This window comes from Meriones unguiculatus, chromosome 15 (assembly GCF_030254825.1).
Source record: "Meriones unguiculatus strain TT.TT164.6M chromosome 15, Bangor_MerUng_6.1, whole genome shotgun sequence".
NCBI classification, from domain to species: Eukaryota; Metazoa; Chordata; class Mammalia; order Rodentia; family Muridae; genus Meriones; species Meriones unguiculatus.
The window spans coordinates 53,548,256-53,573,290 of NC_083362.1; the positions used below are offsets into that span (position 1 = coordinate 53,548,256).

A 25,035-nucleotide genomic window follows, 5' to 3' on the forward strand; every position below is an offset into this window, starting at 1 on the left:
ATTTATATAGTGGTCTGTGGGTGAAAGATGGGTGTTTTTTGTTCACTGAAAATGTTGTTCCAGAATCCTGGGAACGAGGGGCAAAGCGCAAATTTACTTGAGGTTGTGAATTGTTGTAGTATTTCCTTTGACTGTCCAGGGCTCCCAGAGGTGGTGGAGCTGTCAGTGAGTGGTTCTCGTTTGTAATCGAAAACCACAAACGAGAACCACTCAATGCTTTGTTTTATGGTGCAGAAACGTATACTGCTTTTACAGAGGACCTAATTGTGCTCTCTCACAACCACCTGTAACTCCAGTTCCAAAGGATCTGGTGCTCCCTTCTTGACCCATACAGAGACTAATGCATATATATACATGAGTGATTCTCAACCTGTGAGTCATGACCTCCACATCAGATATTTACATGACAACCTAGAGCTAGCAAAATTACAGTGATGAGATGGCAACAAAATCATGCTGTGATTGGGGGTCGCCACAACACAAGGAGCCGTATTAAAGGGCCGCAGCATTAGTGAAGCTGAGAACCACTGATCTGCACAGAACAGAGCTCTTTCGTTTCTGAATTAAACTTCACTTCATTAAAAAGATAAAAAAAAATCCTAACTTCCAGAGTTGATCATACACTACAGACTTAAATGTCTCCCAGGTCCTCTTAGATATGCTAGTGTATATGATAGGAGGAAAACAGCTCCTGGCCACCTGTTCTGTGAGCTTTTGTATCATCATATCATCCTGAAATGGAAATCCCCAGCAGCGTGGGGAAGAAACCCTGAGAAGGCTCACACTTGTGTGGACCAGCACCTCCTCCACCTGTTTGCGCCCCTTCGTAAATATACATACCAACACTGATCATTAAAAACAAAACAAAACGAAAAAACAGGCTGTTTTCAATAGAATCCAATTGTATGATTTGCAGTATTATTTGAATAGTACTACTAACCCAGGAGGTTAAAGTCTTAGAGGAACCTAGACTTCCTCTATTAATTAAATGTAGTTTAGTAGAAATTAAATTTAGAAAACTAAATGTAGTATATCTTTTTTTATATTTCTATATTATATTTATTAGAAGTCCACTGAAAGTGCTGTATGCATATTCTTTTTTATTTTAATTTTTATTAATTACACTTTATTCACTTTGTAAAGAGCACTGGCTGTTCTTCCAGAGGTCCTGAGTTTGATTCCCAGCAACCACATGGTGGCTCACAACCATCTTTAGTAGTATGATATCTTAACTGAAACCCTGAAGCAGACAAACAAAAAATAATCTTGGGTAATCTACACTATAGATTCTAGCTAATATGTATTAACATTGTTTTATTACTTATAATAAGTGTGCCATATTAGTGAAAGGTGTTGAAAGTTAGAAAGTTTGTAAACATTGAGGTTGTGGAAACTCTATACTCCCTGCACAATTTTTCTGCAGATCTAAAAGTATTATAAAACACAAAGCCTGTTCAGTATTTAAAAAGATACATTATGTAAGCCAGGGCTTCTTTATGTAAGATTTTGGGATGTTTGTTTATTTGTTTGTTGTATTTACTGTTTACTCTGCACACATGCAAAAATAGATTGGGCCACAGGAGACTATGGAAATTTTGATCAGGAATAGTAAAAAGGCAGGCAGGCACTAGGATGCTATGGAAGGCAGGTCTGTATCCAGACGGTGGCTACTTGAGTCTATGATATGTGAAGACGCTGTGACAGTTTAAAAAGGCACAGTGCTTACGTGAGGTATTTTGATATTTGGCCAGTACACAGTGTAAAATAGAATGGGGGACACTGACCGTTGCTGGGTCACCTTTCTAAAGTGGACCTATGTCGTTTCCCATCTGTGCACAGAGGGGAGTTAGTCCTGAGAGTGTGTCCTTCCCATCAGGTTCCATTGCTGGGACCTTTGTCATTCCTCTCGAGGTGCCCATGCAGTCCTTCCTAAGAGCTCAGGACAGATTCACAAGGAATTCTCACACGTGTACTTGACCAAGTTTTCAAGTTCCTGTTATTTCACCAGAAATTCCAGACAAACTCTCTGAAATGATTACATGTACTGACTGATGGTACAATAAATGGTGGGATAATTATGACCACAAGAAGCATAACTACTGATGTTTCCTTTGCATCGTTTGCTTTAGTTTTGTAATCAGTCAAACTAGGAATGGTTGAGGAAACTCTTTGTTATGTGAAGTTTATTGTAGGTGATATTGAGATACTCAGTTTATTCACGAATCCTTCAGTCAGTGTTTGTAAGGCAAAGCTCTTTATATGTTGTTTAAATACGGTTTTATGGACGATAAACAGAATACTTTTGGAAACAAAATTGGAAGGACTTTGGTCTTATAATTATTTTAGATGAATGGGCTTGTCTCATTCTTTTTGATATGAATGGGAAGCAAAGAAAGGCACTGAAATTTAGAAGCAGGACCTGTGAGATGCCTCAGCAAGGAAAAAATAAAAATGTTTGTTATCCAATGATGCCAGCTTGATGACTTGAGTTCAGTCCCCAGAACCCACATAAAGGTGGAAGGAAAGGACCAACTCCATAACATTGTCCTCTGACAACCACAGGTACAACCTGACACATGCGTATACATACATAGAAACAAGAAGCAAAAACAAATTCGGAAACAAACAAGAACTTCTGGGATATCTAATAGGAAAGCTTGCTTCAATGGCATTGAACTTATATGTGGGAATCCTAAGCAGCTGGTGCTCAGAATCGGATTCCCCCTAACACTACTTCTGATTGTTTGGCAGTCTTCACAAGAGTCCTTGGTTTCCATTAGAGCCAGTCATTACGTATGTTGTCATCCATTCTGTGGGGACAATAAGCCATCAATAAGACTACATCACCGGCAACGGCTTTCCAAACTGAGGGGTGAATCATCCTGTCAGTCAGCTCTCTAAACTTAGCAGCATCCCCATGTAAGACAATGTCACACAGTGTCTGCCATTCACTGAAGGTTAAGAACATGCCTCCTCCACAATGAACCGTCTCTGCTATCATTCCCAGCTTCCTCACTCGTGTCAATGACATAGTGTTTTCAGATCTTACTTTAATAGTGGGATGATGTCATTAAACAGGACACTATGTTTTCTTTTTTCCCTGCAAATTTTGGGTTCATAGAAAAGCATCAGACCCTCTTAAGTTATACATAGGGTTAGAAAAAAAATGTGTGTTGGAAAATTTAGTCAGTAACCATCATTCGTTACATTGTAGTGCTCAGAAAACTGTATCTAATGGGCTTGGCTGGAACACTGCAGAAATCAAAGTGCTGGGTATTTTCTCTTCCAAATTCCCTTGAAAGTTGTTTTTAAAGGGTAGTTGAGTCATGTCTGATAATGTGTTATTTCCTTCAGCCATTTCTCTTTCTGCCTTTTCTACTCAATTCTCTCATACTGCAGATTCCCCTGGTGTATAATTTTGGTTGACTGCCAGTCAATATTCAGACTACATGTCAAAGACATTGGTAAGATGTGTCCTGATATGGTTGTTTTGTAAAGACTATATGTAATTTCATGGAACATTCCAGAAATGCTCTGCAGAAGCAATGTAAATGTAAAAGCTTTGGTGTCAATAGTATCTGTTAATATTTTTTTTCCTAAAGAACAGTTATTGATACAGCAAGCCACTGACTGGGCCTAGATTTTCCCTAGTTTGTCAGTAATATTTTCAGGAGATTTCCCCAAAGTGATAAACTAACATGCATACATTCTATCAGCAGGAGACAGTACAGAGCTCTTAAAGATGGCGGATGAGCGGAAAGACGAAGGAAAGGCACCACACTGGACAGAGGCAGCTGCACACCCTCACCCTCCAGAGATGAAGGACCAAGGCGGGGCAGAGGAAGGGCTGAGCCGCAGCGCCAATGGATTTCCATACAGAGAGGAGGTGGAGGGTGCCTTCGGGGAGCACAGTTCACAGGGCACCTATTCAGATACCAAAGAGAATGGGATCAATGGAGAACTGACCTCGGCTGACAGGGAAACAGCAGGTAACTGAGGGCTGCAAGGATGTCTTTGTGCTTTGTAGTCTGGTCACTCTGAAAGTGAATTCATTTACAGCAGCTGGTCTTGTCACTCTGCCAGTACTGGAGTCCAGTCAGGAGAATTAGACACTCTAGTAAGGCAAGCGCCAACTTTGTGGCAGTTGGCCTGACTTCCCCCAACTTGGTTGTAGTCTCAATCTTGTTTCCGTTTAATTTTCACCACCTCAATTTTTATAGGCAAAATACTCGGTATATGTATATTTTGTTTGTAACTGTCAGTATTTTAACTCACTGGGGAAAAAAATCACAATGTTTTCTTCTTATTACTGTGAGTGAAATTGGGCCTGACTAAGTCTAACAGATAGGTGAGAAGCATATTTTTTTTTCAGGATAGAAAGAACTATGGAATCCATCTCATCAGCCTTCCAAAGAAACAGAGAGAAAGAGAGCAAAGAGATGGGAGATGAACACTGTACCACCTCTTAAAGATTGTTTTCACTTAAGCAAATCTTCCCAAATGTGTCCTGGGATGCTAAATAAAGTCACAGGAATTTAGCAAGGCAGTATAAATATTCAGTGCAGTTCAGAGTAACGCAGCCCCTGTCAAACACTGCGTGAACCATTAGCTCCTGGCAGCTCTGTTTCATCATTCACGTACACTGTACACCTCTTAAAGGTCGTGTGTCTTCTCTACTAAGTGGAATCCTGGGCAATTGCTCTGGCGCAACGCCAGGACCCTGCAGAATCCCGTGAGAACAGGAAAAGAGGATGGCGGTGTGTTGACTGAATCAGGAAATTGAGAACCTGTAGAGTGCCCCAAAGGAACATACGTCTTATTAATACGAAATTATGATTGAAAATGAAATAAAAATAGGCTTGCCTTTCATGGTTATAGTGAGGGTCATACAAACACTACACAAAGTATAAAGCCAATGCTCCAAGGCATCGTATCTGTTAGCTACCACCATTGTAGATGAAAGTGGTGGTAACACTCTTGAACAAGGACTATTTATCTCTAGCTGAGTACAGTGTAACTTGCTGTGGATGGGACCCCACACTGAATGGACTTTGATAGGTTTGAGGCATAAGGGATGAGAACAAACAACAGCATCATGGTTAGGAGGAAAGAAAGGTACAATGGTGTCGATCAAGAGTTTCCTCAGCCTCAAATCCTGCGGCCCCAGGCTTCACGGATGCAGTGTTCAATAAATGTGCTGGGCCAGTGATTGAATACATAGACAAATGCAAAGACAGTCTTTTTCAAATTCATTTGAAACTATGCTTTTATCCTCTGATTATAGAGGCCTTTGTTGCTGCTGCTGCTGCTGTTGGTTTGATTTTGTTTTTGTTTTGGGGGGAGAGTATTACTCAAGCCCAGGCTGGCCTTGAACTCACTATATAGTTCTGACTCTCCTTAAAGTCAAGGTTGTCCCCTTGTCTCAGTTTGCCAAGTTCTGGGATTACAAGTATGAGCCACCATGCCTAGCTAGCTTTGTCTCTTGGATACTCAACACATGACCCTTATTGACTACCGTGGAGCAGTACAATGCACTACCGAAAAAATAATCACTATATATATTATGCTTGTTCAAGCCATGGACAACTAGTATTTAATATCCTATTTGTTCAGTGGTCTTAAATGAAGTATTTAACAGCATCAGAAAAATATGTTTGTCAGGTCAGTGTGTCCTTGCCAGCTTCTGTCAGAAAATAAGATAAATTAAATCCAACTCACAGGTATTTCTTTCGAGTGGTGGTTTCAGGGACATCCAGTGTTTATTGTGGAATCATCTGAACATGTATTAAATTAGTCTTATGTTATCTTGGGAAAAAATGATTTCTAAGCATTCATATGTATGCTCACAGGGACAGAGGTGGTACACCGTCATCTGTGGGTTGCCATAGTGATGTTTTCAATCCAAACTATGGCATGATTTTTTAAAACTAACTCCATTCTAAAAATAACAGGCCAATTATTGAGTCCCTGAGATGTGCCAGCATGGAACGCTGTAGGGAAAGAAAAATGTAAAACTTGGTTTCCTTATACTTAACAAAGAATATACAATATAGAATCAGCTTCTCTCCAAACGAGTTTAGTAAAGTGATAATGGTTGTCATTGGTGATTTATAGATAACTTCCTTAAAATGTATGTTCTGAATAGTCACCTGTATAAGCAAATCCTCTTAAATCTTAAATCTGACATTTTTAAAATCTTGTGCTTTGAAGGTGGTGACCTGATGGGAACTAGCATTATATTTGGAGGTAGGCACATCAAGAAGGACCAAAGAGCTCATTCTTTTCTTCGTTTATCTACAGTGCAGCCATATATCACATTTCTTCCATAAAGAATAATCTTCAAAATCAAAACTGTTCCCAGAAAGAGCTCCTCAGCAAGGAGGAGCGTCCTTAGCTATGCTTGAGGTGGCCACAAAATGTTTCTTCTGTTTTCTTCTTGGCTGTGGTTGTCTCTTCGTTTCCAGACATCTTTTCCCTGAGCTTGTTTGTAATCATCAAGGATGGAAACATCATATTTTCTCAAGACTGGGCCTCCTTTAGCCTGGTGTCCTATCTTCTTCTCTCTCATTCACCCTTTGAATGTCCATTTTCATTTATGAGCTTTGGGACATTTTAAACATGTACATCTGTGGTCCACTTAATTTTGTTCTTGTGTACTGAGACCAGGTTGGAGAGCAGGATATGCTAGAAGACATTTTAAATCTTATTTCTCTACACTTATTAGATGTTGTCTCCTTCCATACAGTGTAAAGGGAAGCCCATAGAAAGGTGGGTAGAATTATTTTCTCAATTCTAATTTTGATGTTTTATTTCTCTGTACTAAAGTGTCCATTTTAAAGCTTTGTCATAGGAGTATGTAAAAATACGTGAAGCTATTCAGAATCAAACCACCTAAACAAAGGGTAGAGTTTTTTTTTTCCTTTTTTTATATTGTTTTGCAAAGCATAACTGAGAAGAAAAAGAGCTTGTGATAATCTATCCTTTTCTTTTGCACTTTATTAAAGAAAGCACAATAAATACACTTTGGCCCACACGGATTTCCAAACCAGAGTGACAATTAGGCACCTCACCTATAAGCTTCTTACCCAGGTTCTAGGCTCAAAGTTATTAGAATTCATATTAAAGTAAAATGAGGTTACTTGGCAAAAGGTAGAAAGGTTGATTTGTATCTATAAAATTAGTAACTCATTGTATCTAAAAATGTATAAAATTTTGATCAGAACATCATTATAGAAAGTGGAAGTATTGAAAATTACCTTTCAAGAGGTATTTTAAGGAAGTGAAGACACAGTTTTCATAGTCGGGGTGCTTGTGGCTTGGCAATGTAACTGGCTTTCACTTCATTTGGTGTCCTGTTTTCTGTGGCGTTGAAGCTTATCTCTACTGAGTCTAGTTATGAAATCATTTTAATATAATGTTTGCTAATTATAAAAGCTAGACCTGCAAAGTATTAGTTAATTCTACATTCCTTACCTTTTTCTGAACACCTTTATCTATCTAGAGATAGAAAAGTCTTCTGATTCCTTTTCATTCCTCAAGGGTTGCTTGAAAAACTGGAATCTGTTCTTATCTGCTCTCCCTGGATAGAGACAACTGTGAATTAAATAAATTTGAAAGAACATTAATAGGAAAGAATAACTGTGTTTTTCCTGCTAGTCATTGCACCTTATTTAATGCACTATATCAATTATTAATGTAGAATTTATGAGCTTTATCCAGTAATACAAGCAGTCAAGAGATGACTTAAGCCATATGTGAGGACTGAAGAGGCCTTATGCAAACATTCTGACATTTTACATAAGGACTTGAACAGCAGATTTTGATATTGCAGGGATCCTGAAGCCATCCCTCCCCACTGCCACCGCCCCCACCACAAGGACACAGAAGCACAACTGTGTACTCAGAGCCACAGCTTGAAAATATTTATAGATCATGTGCTCCCACTTGGCTCTTCAGTTCATGCACCATCATGACTTTGATCACATCCTATCATTTTGGGATGTCCACAAAGATACCTGTCATTAGTGTTTTCATTTTCAAATGAGAAAATTGGGGCACAGGCTGTTTAAGTGACTTAGAGACACACAGTTAGGAGATAAGGGTGCCGCATTGAGAACCCAGAGGCCAGTGTCAACTTGGTCTCATTCTGAATTGTCCTTTTCCCCAAAAAGAGACATGTAATCTTCGTGTGTACTTTGTCATTTATTTACTTTCTAAGCAGGCTGCTGTCTGTCAAGGCTTTCCGGATTCCTCTAGAGTTATTTTTTTCTTGCCTCTCAGAATCAAACTTGTGAATATCACCTTTGTCCTTTATTGGAAAACATTCATGGAATCTGGCCGTTCCCTTGCCAGGGTTCTAGAAAGTGAACCAGTTGTTTGGAAAGGGATCCGTGGAAGGGATCCAGATTACTCACTTTCACATCCACCCCTCTTTGGGGTCAGTCTCACCTGAGAGCATTTGCTGCAGAGCCCAGGCCTCTTGCGTGAGAGAAAAGAGCTCCCGGGGTGCCCTCATCCAGCAGTCATCCATGGCGGGCAAAAAGCACATTTCTGCTGCGGAACTTACATTCACACTCCTGGAGCATGGAACGAAATCATAGCGTGATTCTCAGTTTCCTCCTAAGTGGAGAAAGAAAGGAGGCAGAGAAGAAAAGGGTACTTATAGATGTCAAAATATGCAAATGTTTAAAAGCAGACTCTGGTGACTTCTGCAGTCCTCAGGCATGATGCTCCAAACACTAACAGTAAAAATAAACATGATCCCAATGAAGCGGCTCGTTTTTGGATATCACGTGGGGTAAACACAAAAAGCTGAAGAGTGTTTCTTTACCTTAATCCCAACCATTCCCTACAATGACCTTTTTCCTGGCGTGTCCATATTTCCAGGTCTGCCCCTTACCCGGGAGGTGGTACGTTTACATTTGAACATCCCCATAACTCAAGCAGCCCTGTGACAGACCTACACACATAAAATGATTGTTGCAAAGACTACATGTTGAAGCCGGAAGAAACATAGTGGAGGCAAAGGCTGATACCACTCATATGCAAATAGCAAATAGCTCTAAGCTCCTCTCTGTTCTCTATTTTTCAACCTTAAAAAAAAATGAAACCTGCTTTTTGCTACCCTCTTACAATCCCTGCCTTCATGTCTTTTTCTTTTTTGTAAATTTTTTTATTAATTCAATTTACTTCTTGGTCATAGGTCCCCCCCTCCTCTCCTCCCCATCCCATCCACCCTTCCGTATCCTCTCTCCCCCCCCCCACCATTTCCTCAAAATATAGGGGCCCCCTATCCGGATACCTCAGCTCATCTGTTCACATGAGGACCGAGTTTAGTTTTCCTTCCATGTAGCCTGGTAGGGCAGTCCTCTCAGGGGAAAGGGATCAAAGGCACTTGCCACCAACCCTGCCTTCATTTCTACAATGAGACCCCCTCCAAAACAGGACCTCTTGTATATACTACCCTAATGTACACCGGGCAAAATAGCACAGTGCCATTTCTCCAGCAAAATGACTAATGCTATCTGCATAGGCCCCTGAGGCAAATAAACAAGCAGGCCTAACAATACAAGAGGTTGCAGATTTTCTTCTTGTTGCCATGCCAACCACTCATTGCTCTGGCTGCCATTTCCCTGAGCTCCGCAGAGAGAGGCGTGTGCAGAGCAGTTACTTAGCATTCAAGGGTGGATCTGCAGAAAAACACACAGCCTCACTGCACAGCATCTGGCCTGGCGGCACCGGTGGGTGAGACCAGAAAATGGGACTCTTTTCAGTTCTCTCCTCGTGAAGGTTAGACATTTGGGCTAGAAAGCCTGAGAGAAAGAGATGGATGTTCTTTTTTAATTAAGGCAGCTCCATGAGGTTTGTGTCTGTGCTTGTTTGCTTTGTCCTGTGTGGTCTTTGCCAGAGGAAGCGGGTGTGGGTCTTCACTTGTGTCATGCTGTGCGGCTTGCTGTGTTGATGCCTACTGCGTCTGAGCCTATCAGGGCCAGCTTACATGGACAGTGTCGTCAAGAGTGATCGCTCCTGCTCCTGGGGAGGAATGGGCTTGTATAGACCAGGTAATCCCAGCTCCATATGCTTTACACAATAGAGGAAGGGATGAGCACTGAGTAAAGTTTTCCACTTAAATGTACAGTCATATGGTGGTCCTTCCATCATGCTTGCTTCTCAGTCAAAGTCAGAATGGGATGACCTTGCCTTAAGCTGGTATTTCTGAATTAAAATAAGGAAAAAAAAAAAAACTGGTTTCTCAAGACTGTTTCAATTGACCCCAATGACTCAACATATTGAAGAATTGTTTTCTTTTTTAGAATTTTAAATGCCTACAAACGTCTGAGTTGAGATTAGCAAGTTCTGTCTCACAGAATATAATGCAATACTTTAATATGCTCATTTATTTCACATGGTTACGTCTGTTGTGTTCTTGAATGCCTCCCGTGCGTTGAGGGACCATCTCATTTGTCTTGATTTCCATTAAATAAAGGAACCACATCAGGAATGATTATAAAATGATTATATTATAAAAAGCATTTTGTCAGACCCTTTGGCTGATTAACACTTGGAAAAACTATTCTACTGAATTTGCATTATAGAATTGTGCATAGAGCTATTTGAGCCAATAGAGAGAGAGAATTAACTGTAAGTTTAACTTAATTATATTTTATGATTTTCAAACTTCTCCTAATTCTAAATTTTCTAAAACTTTACATGTTTCTCCTCTCTGATTGGCTGTTATATTTTGTCACTGTGAATTATTTCATTGCTTTCCAGTTTCAAAAAGTTAAAAAAAAATCTCCACTTAGAGAAAAACCCTCACATATTCACAAAAAATAAAAATAAAATAAAATAAATATGGGAAAATAATCAGTAATGAAAGTGACTCTTTTGAGATTTAATTTGATTAGTAAGCCTTTGACTTGATTAATACTATAGAGGATCTTTTGATGCTCTGTCTATCTAAGTATTCTTTCCTCACAAAACAAAACAGGAGAAAAAGAGATAAAGGGAAGGGGAGAAAGAAAGGTGGTTGTAATTTTTAAATAATTTTTCAGGCATCTTGAGAACATATGTATCATCAAGCATTAATGTGTCATTTGAATTGTATAGTAATATATATTTACATATCCATGAATCCATATATATGCTGTGACAATATTACTAGTTTATATCAGAAAACTATTTGGCACTGATTGCCAAGTATTTGGGCTTGGAGTTTGCCTTTGTTGCAGTTGGGAGGCTACTGAGTAGATGATGATTGCTTGGCAGTCAACACTCCCCTCCTCCACAAGCTACTTAGATACAGTGATTTTTCTGCTTTGGCTTGTAGAGGCTTTCTCCCTTCCTCCCGGTACCTTCACGCTTCACTGCCCCTTAGCACGTTACATAGAGCATTTGCACCTGCTCTCGGGGGAATATGGAAATTCATATCAAAAGCAGATGAATAAAACAACTGGTGCTGCCTTACAACCCTGGTGCTTTCAGCCTTGTCTGAACAGGCATTGTGAGTCCTGGGGGAAAAGACTGAACCACATGCTACCAGCTCACCGGCAGCAACTCTCGGCAAATGAGTCACACTGTTCAGCTACACTCATAAAAAATACAGTTCTAACCTAGCTAAGCTGCTAAGCAGAGCAGGAGGGGGGGCAGTGAAACAGATGCCTTGGGCTCTCCTTCAGCTTTTAACAGCTATGCAAATGCTAGGTGTTTACCAGAATACAAATATGAAAAAGTTTGTTGCAATAATACTCAAGATTTCACAAAACATTATATGCTTAGGTAGGTAAGAAGGAAGACTCCTAGTTCCAGGATAATGCATCAACAGTATAGCAGCCTGAACATTAGACTTGAGTCTAAATTGGAAAAACAGATCAGGGGCTGCACTGGCAAATGAGTGCCCCCTTCTTTTATGGCCATCTTTAGCCCGAACGATTAGTCTTCTGCCTGGACTGAAAAATCTTCTTTTTGTGTCACAGTTACATGGTACCAAGCCAATCTACAATGTTTTTTTGTTTGTTTGTTTGTTTGTTTCTAAAGCAGTATTGTGACACAGTAGGGCAGTCTTTAAGAAGGTTTTCAGGGAAGTCTACCAGGAAAGGCAGAGAGCTGCTGTGATCTCATTCTCTGAAGAAGCTTTCCTAAACACCTGGCAGGGCTATTGGCTATATGTTGTTAAGAGCATCTGTTCCGGTGTTTGTCTACTAAGGTTACTGATTACCTAGTATTTGTTGTTGTTTTTTCCACAGCTGTAAATGCTTTGAGCCTGTGCTTTGATTCTCTCTTCTTTTAGACATAGATTACTCTGTTTATTTATTGGTTTAGATGCTAATAAATATTTTAGTTAATACAGAAAGAGATTGAGAATCCATATACATGGAGTTAAGAATGGAAACCCCATAGACAAAATTGCGGTGCAAAAAGGGATGTTGCAATACATTACAATGATACAGCGGGAATGTAAGAATAAACTGAGAGTCTGTGAGAGGAGGCTAGATTCACTGTAAAGACGAGAGAGCTGTTGGTTTCAGAAAATAATTCAAAGGAATCCCTCTAATACTTCAGTGGGGAAAGACTTGACTTTCTCTGATACTGAGGGTTCAGGCTGGAGGGTTTTGGAATAACAAAAATATGTAGCACATCTAATCAGAGACATTTGCTTGATGAACTAGAAATAACATGAGAGGTGAAGATCAGTTAACTTCTGAGAGACATAAAAATATAACAGATCAGAATCATGTAGATGCTAAGTAATTTTTTTTTTCATTCTTGCAAAACTAAACCCAATGTAACATTGGCCTGGATTGAAAAAAAAAAAAAGTCCCCAGGATTTCTTGAGATTGGAACACAGGCCTGTATGTGGGATTTTTGTTGCTGCTGCTGGTGGTGGTGATGGTGGTGATGGTGGTGATGATAATGGTGGTGTTGGTCAGTGAGTTGGTTTTGATCTTCCGGTTGTAAGGTAAGGACTGTTTTGCTGTTCTAGGCCAAGAACACAGCAAATCTCAATTCTGATAGAAGGGCAACCTGGGCCTTGAAGTATATTGTATGTTCTCCATCGTGGGCTTAACTGTACTCTGTTGGAGGGAGGGATATAGCAATATGGACTTGGAAAGATGTTACCTTAAATTTGAAAGTGTGCAAACTGTGACTGAGCAAATTATGAATGAGCAAACCAGTTCTCCTGGCTTATCTCTGAGTTTATAAAATGACTTGCAAATGGTAAGGTTTTAGAGAGTACATAGTATTTCTATATTGAATGGGAAGATCATACACCAACTACAGAAAACATAATTTTTGCTTGTAGACATGGCGGGCAATGAGCCTAGGACCTTGTTCATGGTAAGCAAGCACTCCTTGGTGGGCCACATCACTAGCCTAGGAAAACGGTTTTGCTTTTCAATTAGATGGACTTATTTTGTCTCATTGTTTAAAGGGGAGAGGATGTCTTCTGATGTGTCATTTTCCCTTCTTTTTAGATAATAGATTGAGCTATAAATACCTGCTTCATTTAAAAGCAGCACAGAAAGTCAAGTAATTGATGTTTTCTCCGTGGAGAGTGTTGTCTTTGAGTGCCCAAACTTGTCACCTTCTTTTAAAAGAGAGATATTGATTGTTGTCGGATTGAAAGGCAAAGATTTATGACTGGCTTTTTGGCCTCCCCACCCCCGAAGGGAGGAGCAGTCCTGTTAGGCCACAGAGGAGGGCTTTGCAGCCAGTCCTGAAGATACCTGATAAAACAGGATCAGATGAATGGGGAGGAGGTTCCCCCCTATCAGTGGACTTGGAAAGGGGCACGGTGGAGATGAGGGAGGGAGGGAGGGACTGGGAGGGAATGAGGGATTGGGACATGGCTGGGATACAGAGTTAATAAAATGTAACTGATAAAAAAATAAAAAATAAAAAAAATAAAAGAAAGGCAAAGATTTCAAACTACAGCAGTGAAAACACTACAGTAGGGGCTTGGAATATAAATCATTGTAGTCTTCTTACCTGGATTGTGATACCCTGTGTTTAAGCCCCAGTACTGAGAAATAAACCCCCTTAGACTGCAATTGCTGTTATTGGTGCTTTTCTAAAAGACAACACACATGTTGATGTATGAAAACTGCCTTCTCCCTTCTTTCTCCCCCACCCATCTGTGTGTGTGTGTGGGGGGGGGGTGTTTGACACAGATACACAAAACTGAGCTCTGAAAATCGACCTCTTCCTCAAAAAACAAAGTGCTATGTTGACACAGGATTATAAAGCATGTAGCTATTGTCCTCAGGCCATTTCTTACTTAATTTTTATAAGTCCGTATATCAGTAGAAAACAAATTATTAAGTTTGCAAGCCAAAAGGTAGCCACGATGAAAAAAAATCATAATACAGGAGGGGAATTTTATTTAGTTTGGATCACATTCACCTCTTGCTTTCATGCAGTGACCTTCCTCCCTGTTATAAGCAACACTCAGTGCTTGAGACTCTCGGTGGAACACATGTAGTTTGTACAGCTGATCCATTTGGGATTATACTCAAGAGCTTGGCTGTTGGGGTCATAGGTCTCCTTTCTAGTTGTTAATTGTGAGTTAGCGTTTTATAACCAGTGTCAGTTCACAAATTTGAATTTAGTGTTTTAGTGTTGAAACTATATCTTCCTTTTTATATTACGTTGAGAAAATACTGAGTACTTCTTTACTGAGAGACCACGTTCTGAGCCTTGTGGGCCTTGCATAACGATACCTTCAGCTCCGGCAGAAGTAGAGCCTCTACGTCACAGAGAACCTTCTGCCTCTGCCTCCCGAGTGCTGGAATGAATGTGCCACCACCGCCATTACAGCTTTGAGATATCCCTTCACGATGGTCTCAAATTGTCAGAGAAGGCACTAATTAATATATCTCTGTATTGAAAACTTCTCTTTCTATGAGGTTTGTTGAACCAAGTCATTCTGCCTCGTTGTTTCATGTTACACTATTTCTTGTTACATTTCCCAGTTACAGAACAAAACAGAAGTGTGGGAGGAGGACAGACAGGATCTTGAACTTCTTGGGAGTTTTTGCTTTACTTTTTCTTCCTTAAGAGACTAAACCCACACTGCCAGCTAACACAAAACACTCTTGAGGGGTGGGATGTCTCTGTAGATATTGGGGATAAGTACATAATCAATGCAAATGGAATGAAAACAGGTCGGAGTAACTAGGCAGTCTAAAGATACAGTTTTAGAAACAGGAACCAACTAATTCTCATTAACATAGTTTCCTGGGAAAGTTGTAGAACTCCATAGGAAATCTGAGTCTCTGTATCCTTGGGAAGCTCATACATCTCTTCTGGAGGGTTCTGATCACCATACTAAATTGATTATAGAATGTAGAATTGTAGAATTGGCCACAGCATCATACCCAGCTACCCTAAGCAAAGTCCTGAAATAAATCAAACATGCCCTGAGCACTTTTCTGTTGGCTTTCTCGATTCTGTTTCCTTGGTTCCTTCAAGTTGTCAGTGTTCACAGTTTCATACATGAGCTGTTCACCCGTTTCCCTCTTGCCGAGCCCACTCACCTTTCCCTACAGCTTCCCACCGGGATGGCATCCTATCTTTTCGTATTTCTTTCTACAGCAACATCAAAACGCATGCACCTTTATCTTTCTGCTGGGCGCCTATTCAAGGAATAAGTATAGTAATAGAAACTGAAATAAGTGAATACCAATAGAGATTGAGAAAAGTAAGCAACACTGAAGCCAACTCATCTATGTAAATTTTATTTTAGTAGCTCCCTTGCATACATTTCATGATTCCTTTATAAGTTTATACAGATATTTTGTGGGTTACTGCTGTTTGTTCCTTATATAACTTGCATAATGAACCTTTTGTATCACTTGGTGGAAGGGATACTTTCATCAGTCCAGAAAAAATATTAATCATTACTTTAGGATATTTTTGGCATAAAGAAATTTTTAGAAATCTATCAAAGGGTTTCCTTCTATTGTCATGATTATATCTAGCTACAAAGGCAATATTGGATTTTACATTTCTCTTCCTCCTTAAAACTATGCTCTTGAAGAATAGTTCCACTTTGCTACTCATTGATCCTAGAAGAGTGCATCTAATAATCATCAGTTATGCTTGTGTGGAAATTTCCAACGAAGGTATCTACTTATGCTGTGCTGTGGCTGAACTTTTAACTATATTATTAATAATACAAGGTTGGTTATGTGTATACTTCTCTGTCTATGTTTTATTTTTTTAACTGTAGGTTAAAAATTCTCATAATTTCATTGTACTTCTTAAGATTGTGGTTCTATGTATATATGTCATTATAATTTATACAATATAAGGAATTAGTGTAAGTAACTTATAATTAAAGTCCTTTCAAGTGCTAGGACAAAAAATGAGTAAACAATATTTTCCACAATTTTCTTGTCTAAACAAAATTTGTGGTTAAGACTATGGACAGTCACTGAGTTTGTAGTTCGTGAGGCCAAGCTGATGCTACTGCAGAGAACGGTACACTCACTCTCAGGAATGTTAGGACTGAACGTTCAATCAGACTGTACTTACGCAGAAGTCATGCTGCCTTTTCCATATGCTGTTTGAGTGTACTGTAAAATACTTGGGAAAAAAAGTAATTTTTCCTAGAAGGGAATTTTTAATTTATATAAGATCTCTTAAAACTTGGTCAAGTTGTGCTGATAAGCAAAGGCGAGAAAGCAAATGTTCACCGACTTAATGGCTTTAACCATATTATTATAACATAGGTTACAGTAGAAAAAAGATGTGTTTAGGTAACTAGTAAAAACTATTTCTGATATAAAGGGGATTTACATTTCAAAATTTCATCCCAATGACTTTTTAAAAGTCTACATCATTTTTCCATTTTACTATCATATCATCTCCCTTAACATTACTTTCATCAGATGAAACCCTCCCCCTATTCCTGGTACCGAAGCCTCTCAAGGTATCTGAACAGAGACAAAAAGCCTTAAAAGCAAGAAGAAACTCTTGTATCGATAAGTGCTGACATACACAGACAGGAATGCGCGTGTGCACAAATGTATATGTTTTGTTTATTCCACAGTTCTTTTTAGGGGTAGATTTATTCAGATTCTCATCTCTCAGAGTCTCATTCTCAAACATTTATTTTCACATTAATGTTTCTAATAATGTTCTATACTGTAATCATGTTACAGTGTAGTATGTTTTAATACCTAGCAGAGAAGACACTACAAGTTTTCAGAAGTCTGCCCAGAATAATAAAGCTTTAAGAAGGTGTAAAATAGAACATTTAAATCCCTCATTTTGCATTATCGATCTCTCTCAATGCCAAAATGGTTATATTTAATTTTGGGGTATTTAACCTGTTTGAAAGTTTTAGGAAATAAATTTTTCATTAATTATACAACTAATTTATATCAGTGAAATATTATACTTGGCTTATCAAATATCAACTTGGCTACAAGTTGCAACATGAGCTTAAAAGTATGGTAACACTAGAAATCAGCGCCCGCAAACTTTAAACGAGAACCTGTAAGTATATAAACCTAGATTGGCACCAGACTCACTTAACTGTGTCTTTTGCTCAAATACTTTTCCCTCTATTTCCATCTGGGCCACTAAATTTAGAAATAAAATTCTCCAGTAGGTGCTGATCCTGATCTGTGCTTGTATAATTACTTTTGTCTCACTACGTTAGCATCCTTGAGTTGTAGTATCCTCTCAGTACCATTTATCTTGGTTTGCTACGTGTTTTTTTCCTTAACCAAACTTGAAAGTCAGGCCAGTCCAGTTAAATCTCTAAAGAGTTTGTCTGAATATGCAAAGGTATACTCAGATCTAGGATTGAATACATAGGTTGAGATAGGGAGAGTTGGGAGGGTTAAAGCAAAGGCTCAGCGGTTAAGAGTGTGATATGTGCCGATCGTACAGAAGACCTGAGTTCAACTTCCAGCATCTGATCAGATGGCTCGCAACTGTCTCTAACTCCCCCTCTGGGGGATCCAATGCCTCTGGCCACCAAGAACACCTACTACCACTTGCACATACCCATATACAGAAATACACATCTACATATAATTTTCTTAATGCACATAATTCTGCTTTTTAAGAGAAGGGAAACTCTTCCTATAATCATCATTCCTAATTTTTTGGACATGGATATTAAACAAGAGTTTTTATGCGTGGCCATGGATGAACCAGCCGAAAACCTGGCCACTAAAGGAAAATCAGGAAGAAGAAAAACAAAACACATCCCTCCATTAGATGACCCTGTGTGTTAACAATTCAAAACACAATTGTGCTTACGGGTGCCATGTCTCATCTTTGTGTCTCCCAGGGATGGATTAGCATCCTTACATTGTCTGCAGCAGACACAAAATAGACTCCCTTCAAAAGAGAGAAAGAGAGAAAAAAAAAGAAAAGGGCTGAACTTCATACAACTGTGATTTCTTTTCTTATATGCCTCTGTCTTCATAAGTTGACTTTACTTACAATTCATTTGCCCCCTTAAATAAGAGGAAGCTTTGTTTCAATCATATCTTTAGAAGAAATGTTTCAGGAGAAATGGCTGCTGAGCAAAGATGTGTAGCCACAAGGTTGCCTGTTGTGATGATGGGCACCAGAATGAAGTATGGTGGGGTATGCCAATGCAATAATGCAATCCTTCTTAATTAATGCAAAGATGCGAGGGAAACAAGCGAACCAAACCCTTCGACAATCTGCTCCTTCAGTGCTTTCATGGCCAGCTGATTCAAGGAAATACTTTCAGAGTAGCCATTTACTCTCCAAATTAAGCAGGAAGAAGCAAGGAATTTTCCTTCTTTCTCTCTTCTTCATGAATTTATGGAGGGTGTTTCTTTAGCAGAGCACTTGGAGCTACACAGTGCTTTCCTTGTTGACTAGATTCCAGCAGCAGCAGCAATTAGCATTGGTTTCCTAGGCAACCATTTTGTGTCCCACTGAGAAAAACCTTCTTGACAGGAGCATTCTGTCTTAAATTGTTTTGTTTTCCTTTTCCAGCAAGTGTACGGTAGACTTATTTGTCATTTCTTTTAACACACCATTATACCCACGATGCTTCAAAGCAGAAACATTTAGTGGATTTTATATCCATATGGTTGAATTTACTGTCAATGCATCTTGGTTCACTTTTAACAAGCTGTAAGAAATCAACAAAAATATGTGTCCGGGCATATGCTGAGTTGCTTGCATGTTGTGTTGACAGTCCAACTGGTGAACCATTGCATGTTCAAGAGGCCCAGCCGGCCCTGCTCCAAGTCCACAGGCTGCACATTCAACAACAGTTATTGGGTCAACCAATAATGTTACATCTTCACTCAAGAAGCAGCTTAGAATTTTGAGGTGTTGAGAGATGGTCAACTCCATCGATTTTATTAACTCACTGGGTTTTACTATATTGATATCAGAGTAACCGAAGCACAAAGATATGCTAAGCACAGATCCTGGGCCTGCCTTCAAAATTTTGCTATGATGAAGACCGCGAACAAAAGGATCCCAGCAATGGTGCAGTGTGAATAATCTGCTGGAGAGAAACAAAGGGCTAGAAGAGCTTTAAATACCGAGCTTTAAAGTAGAACAGCGGTGCAGGCCTAGTTTAGATACAGTTTGTAAGTGTCAAAAGCCTGATGTGCTGTCTGGTAGCCAGAGCCAGGCGTTCAAGCAAGGAGGTATTTCAAATGTTTTCGTAAGTGGTGGTATGTTTCTTATCTCAATGTTCCTTAGGCTATCTGTATGTCACTTGTTCTCATACTATCCAGTAATCAACAACATTACAACTTGGTAGAAAAAAAAAAAGCTATGAGGTGAATTAGAATTGGGGAAGCTACTTTTTTAATGTTTCCCTTCCAAATAGTTTGTAATCAGATCTACTTCTTGGGTTATTAATATTTTACAAGCTTTTCTTACAAACATTTCTTAGCTATGACTTTACAGCCAAGCTACTTTCATTAAATGTGGAAACTCTCCTGTTGTCATGTTGACATTAATGATAAAATAAAGACTACCACAAGTTTAACATCGAACACTAGTCAAATGGTGGTAACTTCTTAATAACTTACCCTAAGGGACAGTAATCCCTTAAGTAGGTGAAAATATAATGGATGCATGGGTAGGTGAGTGGCTAGGTGGGCAGATGGCTTGATAAATGGATGGAAGCAATAGATATATATGTAGCATGAGGGAAAAATATCATACATGATTAAATATATAAAGATAATATGCATACATACAAGACAAGAATCATGGTCTTCACAATGATATTTTTATTATTCTGATTTTATGAATGCCACACTTTGTCTTTTGTGTTGCTTTGGTACATTTATTCTTTCTCATCTTCCCTGAATGTACCCGAGCTCTGGGTAAATAAGTTCCTGTCCCAGGAGCCCGGCACTGGGGATGCAAAGTCCACCCAGGAGATCTCTAATAGCATTTCTGCTAGGGGGAAAAAAGCCATCTCTTACTCTGCAGGAAAAACAACAATTGCTGTCCTGTTGATAAATTCCTTTGCTTCCTTCAAGGAAGATTGTAGGTTTTCTGGAGCAAATGAAACTCCCAGAGCACCTGTACATGGTCATGTATTCCCTAACACGCTGTGAAATTTTGAATAGATGATATATCATTTTCTGCTTGAAAAGACTTAATATTATTATTCCAAACAACTAGAAGACATTAGTTAAACCAGTATGAACTTGACTTCTTACATACTATCAGAGTATTCTTTTAGGAGTGTTTTCTAATCAAAAATGGCTGCTGGAAATGGAACCCAGGATCTTATACATGCAAGACAAGTGCAGTATCACAGAACTGCATCTCTGGCTCTTGGTAAATTCTTTCAAAAGTGAAAGTTCATCAAGCCTTCCAAGATCATGTTAAAATTATTTTCTGACAATTAAGCTTAAACGTGCAAACATCAAATTACCTCTTTCATAATTTATATTAAATTGTAAACCAAAAATATGTTTCTAATTTAGCTTTTACTCTAACAAGAATAATAAAATTCAAATTCCCTACAATTTATTTTCTGAAATAAGCTGAAACTAAATTACTTCTCACCAATGAAACATGATAATAAGGATACAGTTTGTTTTGTGTAGAGTGACTGTGACTACACTGGCAATGGACCTGCCTTCAATTCTCTCCTCACTTGTCTCTTCTTAGACTATCTTAAAGCTGCTTTATAATGTCCAAAATATTGTTTTGGGCTATTTTGTATGAATACTTTCTTTATGAATGGAGTCCTATTATGTTAATAAACAATTAAAATAATTCCCATTTGATACCAACATGCAGTCCTACACAAAAGACTGAAATACTGTAACATTCAGTTATAATTTCACCACATTCACTAATGATACTTGGGCTTTTTTTAATTATTATTTTCCCAATAAAAGAGCTTTAATTCATATTCTAAAAGTTTTAGACTATTGAAAGTTAACAAACACTCAAGTACTCAGGACTCCAGTTCAAATGATACTGTTCTAAAATATGTCAAATTCTTCCAAAATATATGAAATAATTATGCATTTGTAAAGTGTCTACATTTGCTTTGCTCCCAGTTTCCCATAAAACACTAGAATCCTAGAAGTGCTCTCAACTGGGGAGTTTTAAATTGTAGACGTGCACTGAACAAGTAATGTGTTTGTGAATTCCTTAATCCTAAAATTATTCATTTATTTATTTTTAAATTTATTTAGTTTTTGATTCTCTCAAGACAGGGTTTCTCTGTGTAGCCTTGGCTGTCCTGGACTCGCTTTGTAGACCAGGCTGGCCTCGAACTTACAAAGCTCTGCCTACCTCTGTCTCCCTGAGTGCTGGGATGAGAGGTGTGCGCCACTGTGCCCAGCATAAAATTATTTTTTGAATACTGTTGAGCAATCCTTGAAGCTACTTGGTTGGACTCCTGGTCATTGTGTGTTCTTCTGTTACTGTTTATTTGCAGAGGAGGTATCTGCAAGAATAGTTCAAGTCGTCACGGCTGAAGCTGTGGCAGTCGTGAAAGGTGAACAGGAGAAGGAAGCCCAACACAAGGACAAGCCTGCAGCTCTGCCTTTAGGTAAATGGGAAGAGCCTACCACAGGGCGAACATTTGCTGCTCCTTGCCCCAGTATAAAATCTACGTGTTCAAGAGATTATATTCTACTTTGTACATATTTCATATATGTGGCATTCACCTGTCACCTCTACCAGAAGAAGACCTACCTGTTTTGACCCCTCAGTGGGTTCATTGGGATGTTCTGATGGGCTTTAGGGTAATTGGTTGTTGTTAAATAGGATGACCCTTTTATTTATTAAATCGGGATTTTATGACTCCATGCACATAAAGAAAGTGAACCGAAACTTCAGCTAGAAATGACTGTCTCTCCCTGCAGGTTCACCTGCACAAAACCAGTAGCTAGAACTTTGTTGGAGTCATCAGTGACTTGAATCACACAGGAAAGACTGATGCGTGATCTGAGAATTGACCACATAGCCCATCTAAGGACACTTCAATAGCCTTGCTCCTTCCCGCGGTCACAAATGCCCTTTGTGCTACAGAGGCATGTAACACATAATCACTGAGGAGGGCACTCAGCCAGAGACTTGCTGCCCTGCACAGAAAGATAGATTATCCAGCACTTGAAAATAGGTGTGTAGGTAAATACATAAACACACATACGTGATAGGTCATAGATACAACAATAAGTTATAGATTCATAGGTGATTGATAGATACATAGCTAAATGGTACACACAGATACCTGGATGAGTAGATAGACTGATACATACACACACACACACACACACACACACACACATATATATATGTACAATATTATAGATAGATAGAGAATGGTGGGATTATAGGTAGGTGGAGAAATAGATAGATAAACATATATTTGTATACATGAAAATAAATGGAAGGATATTTTCCAGAATTTAGTGTATCTATTTCATAGGTGTATCTGCCCAGTTTTTCAAAAGATAAGGCTTCTAAATCCTAATTTTTTTTCTATTTTATAGTTCAGTATAGCCTTAATATTTGTTTTCCTCATTAAGAGTTCTTGAAATGTTTATTAAAAATAAACAATAAGAATATTTTTCTTTCTATGATTAAGAGTTTAGAATATAGTCAGTATTGTATCATCAGGAGTGTTTGATTATCAAGGACTTTCTCATGAGCAGAAATGGTGAAAAAAAAAATACCCAATTTAAAACATTAGCCTTCATTCAGAGATGCTCCCGCCATTAGTTTCTCTTTTTTCTCCAAGCCCTCTCACCTTCCCACCCCACTTTCCCCCTATCTGACCCTCCTTTATTTCCCTCCCCTTACCCTCCCCTACCCAGTTCCTTTTCTTCATTCACTTCTGCTATCTTTTCTATTTCCCCATCTGAGTGAGATTCAAGGAGGGCCTCTCTTGAACCTTCCTTGTTACTTAGTTTCTTTGGGCCTGTGAATTACAGTATTATCTTCATGTGGGCGCCCTAATAAGTTGAGTGAGTGCAGTCTATGACATGGACACTGTTGCCTGCTTTTCAGTCACTTCTCCCTCAAGGGGCAGCCTTGCCTGGTCTCAGTGGATGAGAATGAGCTCAGTCCTGATACAACTTGATGTGCTGGGTTTGATTGGTATTGGGGGGACTCTCCTTTTCTGAGAAGGGGAGCGGGGATAGGGTGAAGAAAGTGGGAGGGTGGGACCGGGAGGGGGGGAGGGGACTACAATTGGGATATAAAGTAAATATATAAATTAAAAATAAAATTTTTAAAAATGAATAAATATGACAAAAAATGACACAAAAAAACATTAACCTTTAATCTATCATTCACTCCTGTTCTTGTTACTTTAAAAAAAAATTCAGGTGTTAAAATTTGAAATCTTTGGTGCATGCCTGTAATCCCAGCACTTGGGGAGACAGAGGCAGGCAGATCTCTGTAAGTTTGAGACCAGCCTGGTTTACAAAGTGAGTCCAGTATAACCAAGGCTACTCCGAGAAACCCTGTCTTAAAAAAACACCAAAAAATTTTTCATAAAAATATGTGGCACAAATCCCATACAGTCAAGGAACTAAATACTGTTGTCACAAGCCATGTCTACTAAGCTAACCATTGTATTATGGAACTTCAAGTCACATAATGTATAAAATAAATTCAGCCACTTGCATTAATTGAGGACTGTTTCCTTTGAAGTCCTTTCCCTGCATAGGAAGGCTATAAGGAAGGTAAGTGTCCAGGAGGACATCAACTGGGTTCAGAGCCTTTCCCACCACACTAATTCACGGTGACACCAAAATCTTCCAGATGGTGCCCCAGCTCCCACTGAGTGGGTGGAGCTTGTCTGATGGTTACCATAGTCTGAACCAACTTCACTTTTCCTTTCTGACAGTAAAAGAAAAAGAGATTTCAACTGAAACTGGGGGTAAAATATCCGTCACATAATGTGACTTTCAATCATCAAGATAGTATTTGTTTCTAGACCTAGCAGACCACTCAAAAAGTTTCATTTTTAATTAGACAGTTCTAATCCAAACCAAAATGCTTACCTGGTATCTCACGGCTAAATGAAATACATAATTAACTTTACAAATACAACTTTGTGACAGAATTTTTTTTTACGTGTACAATTCATTCGTATGGAGAAAATGATTTTAAAAATACAGCATGTTTGTCTTCTAAGTTGTCAACATGTAAGTCAGGTAAAAGATAGTGTTTCATGGGTGCCTGTTTGCAGACTGGAGTACCACTGGGCTGAGAGAATTAATTGTTCTGTCTCATGTCTCCATGTTTGACCTGTAGCAGCAGAAGAAACAGCTAATTTGCCACCGTCCCCACCACCATCGCCAGCCTCAGAACAAACAGCAGCAGTGGAGGAAGGTAAGGTCTTGGCCTGGCAGGGTTGGGCCTCTCTAAACACCATAACTAATAAACTCCAGCCCTCAGCCAGGGACGCGGGTGCCAGGTAATGTAGATCAGGACTGGTACTGTTTCAGATAATCAAGAAGAAATTAACCCCATAACTGAAAAACAGATCAGTTTTCTGTGCAAAATCAAGAGAGTAAGAATATGGTGACT

The 25,035-nt window shown here is 39.0% G+C and overlaps 1 protein-coding gene across 42 annotated transcripts in view; it reads left to right on the plus strand.

The window, feature by feature from the left end:
- Map2 (microtubule associated protein 2) overlaps nt 1–25,035 on the plus strand; it is a 268,475-nt gene that overhangs the window by 199,251 nt on the left and 44,189 nt on the right. For 24 of the 42 annotated variants that reach the window (XM_060368502.1, XM_060368506.1, XM_060368505.1 and 21 more), the window contains 3 exons: nt 3,717–3,989; nt 21,929–22,042; nt 24,760–24,837. In XM_060368502.1, the coding sequence (XP_060224485.1) occupies nt 3,743–3,989; nt 21,929–22,042; nt 24,760–24,837 (439 nt within the window). In that variant the 5' untranslated portion in view covers nt 3,717–3,742. Of the gene's footprint in view, nt 1–3,716; nt 3,990–9,652; nt 9,862–21,928; nt 22,043–24,759; nt 24,838–25,035 lie in introns of those variants that run through there. The other 18 variants (XM_060368504.1, XM_060368534.1, XM_060368533.1 and 15 more) reach the window with 4 other exon arrangements.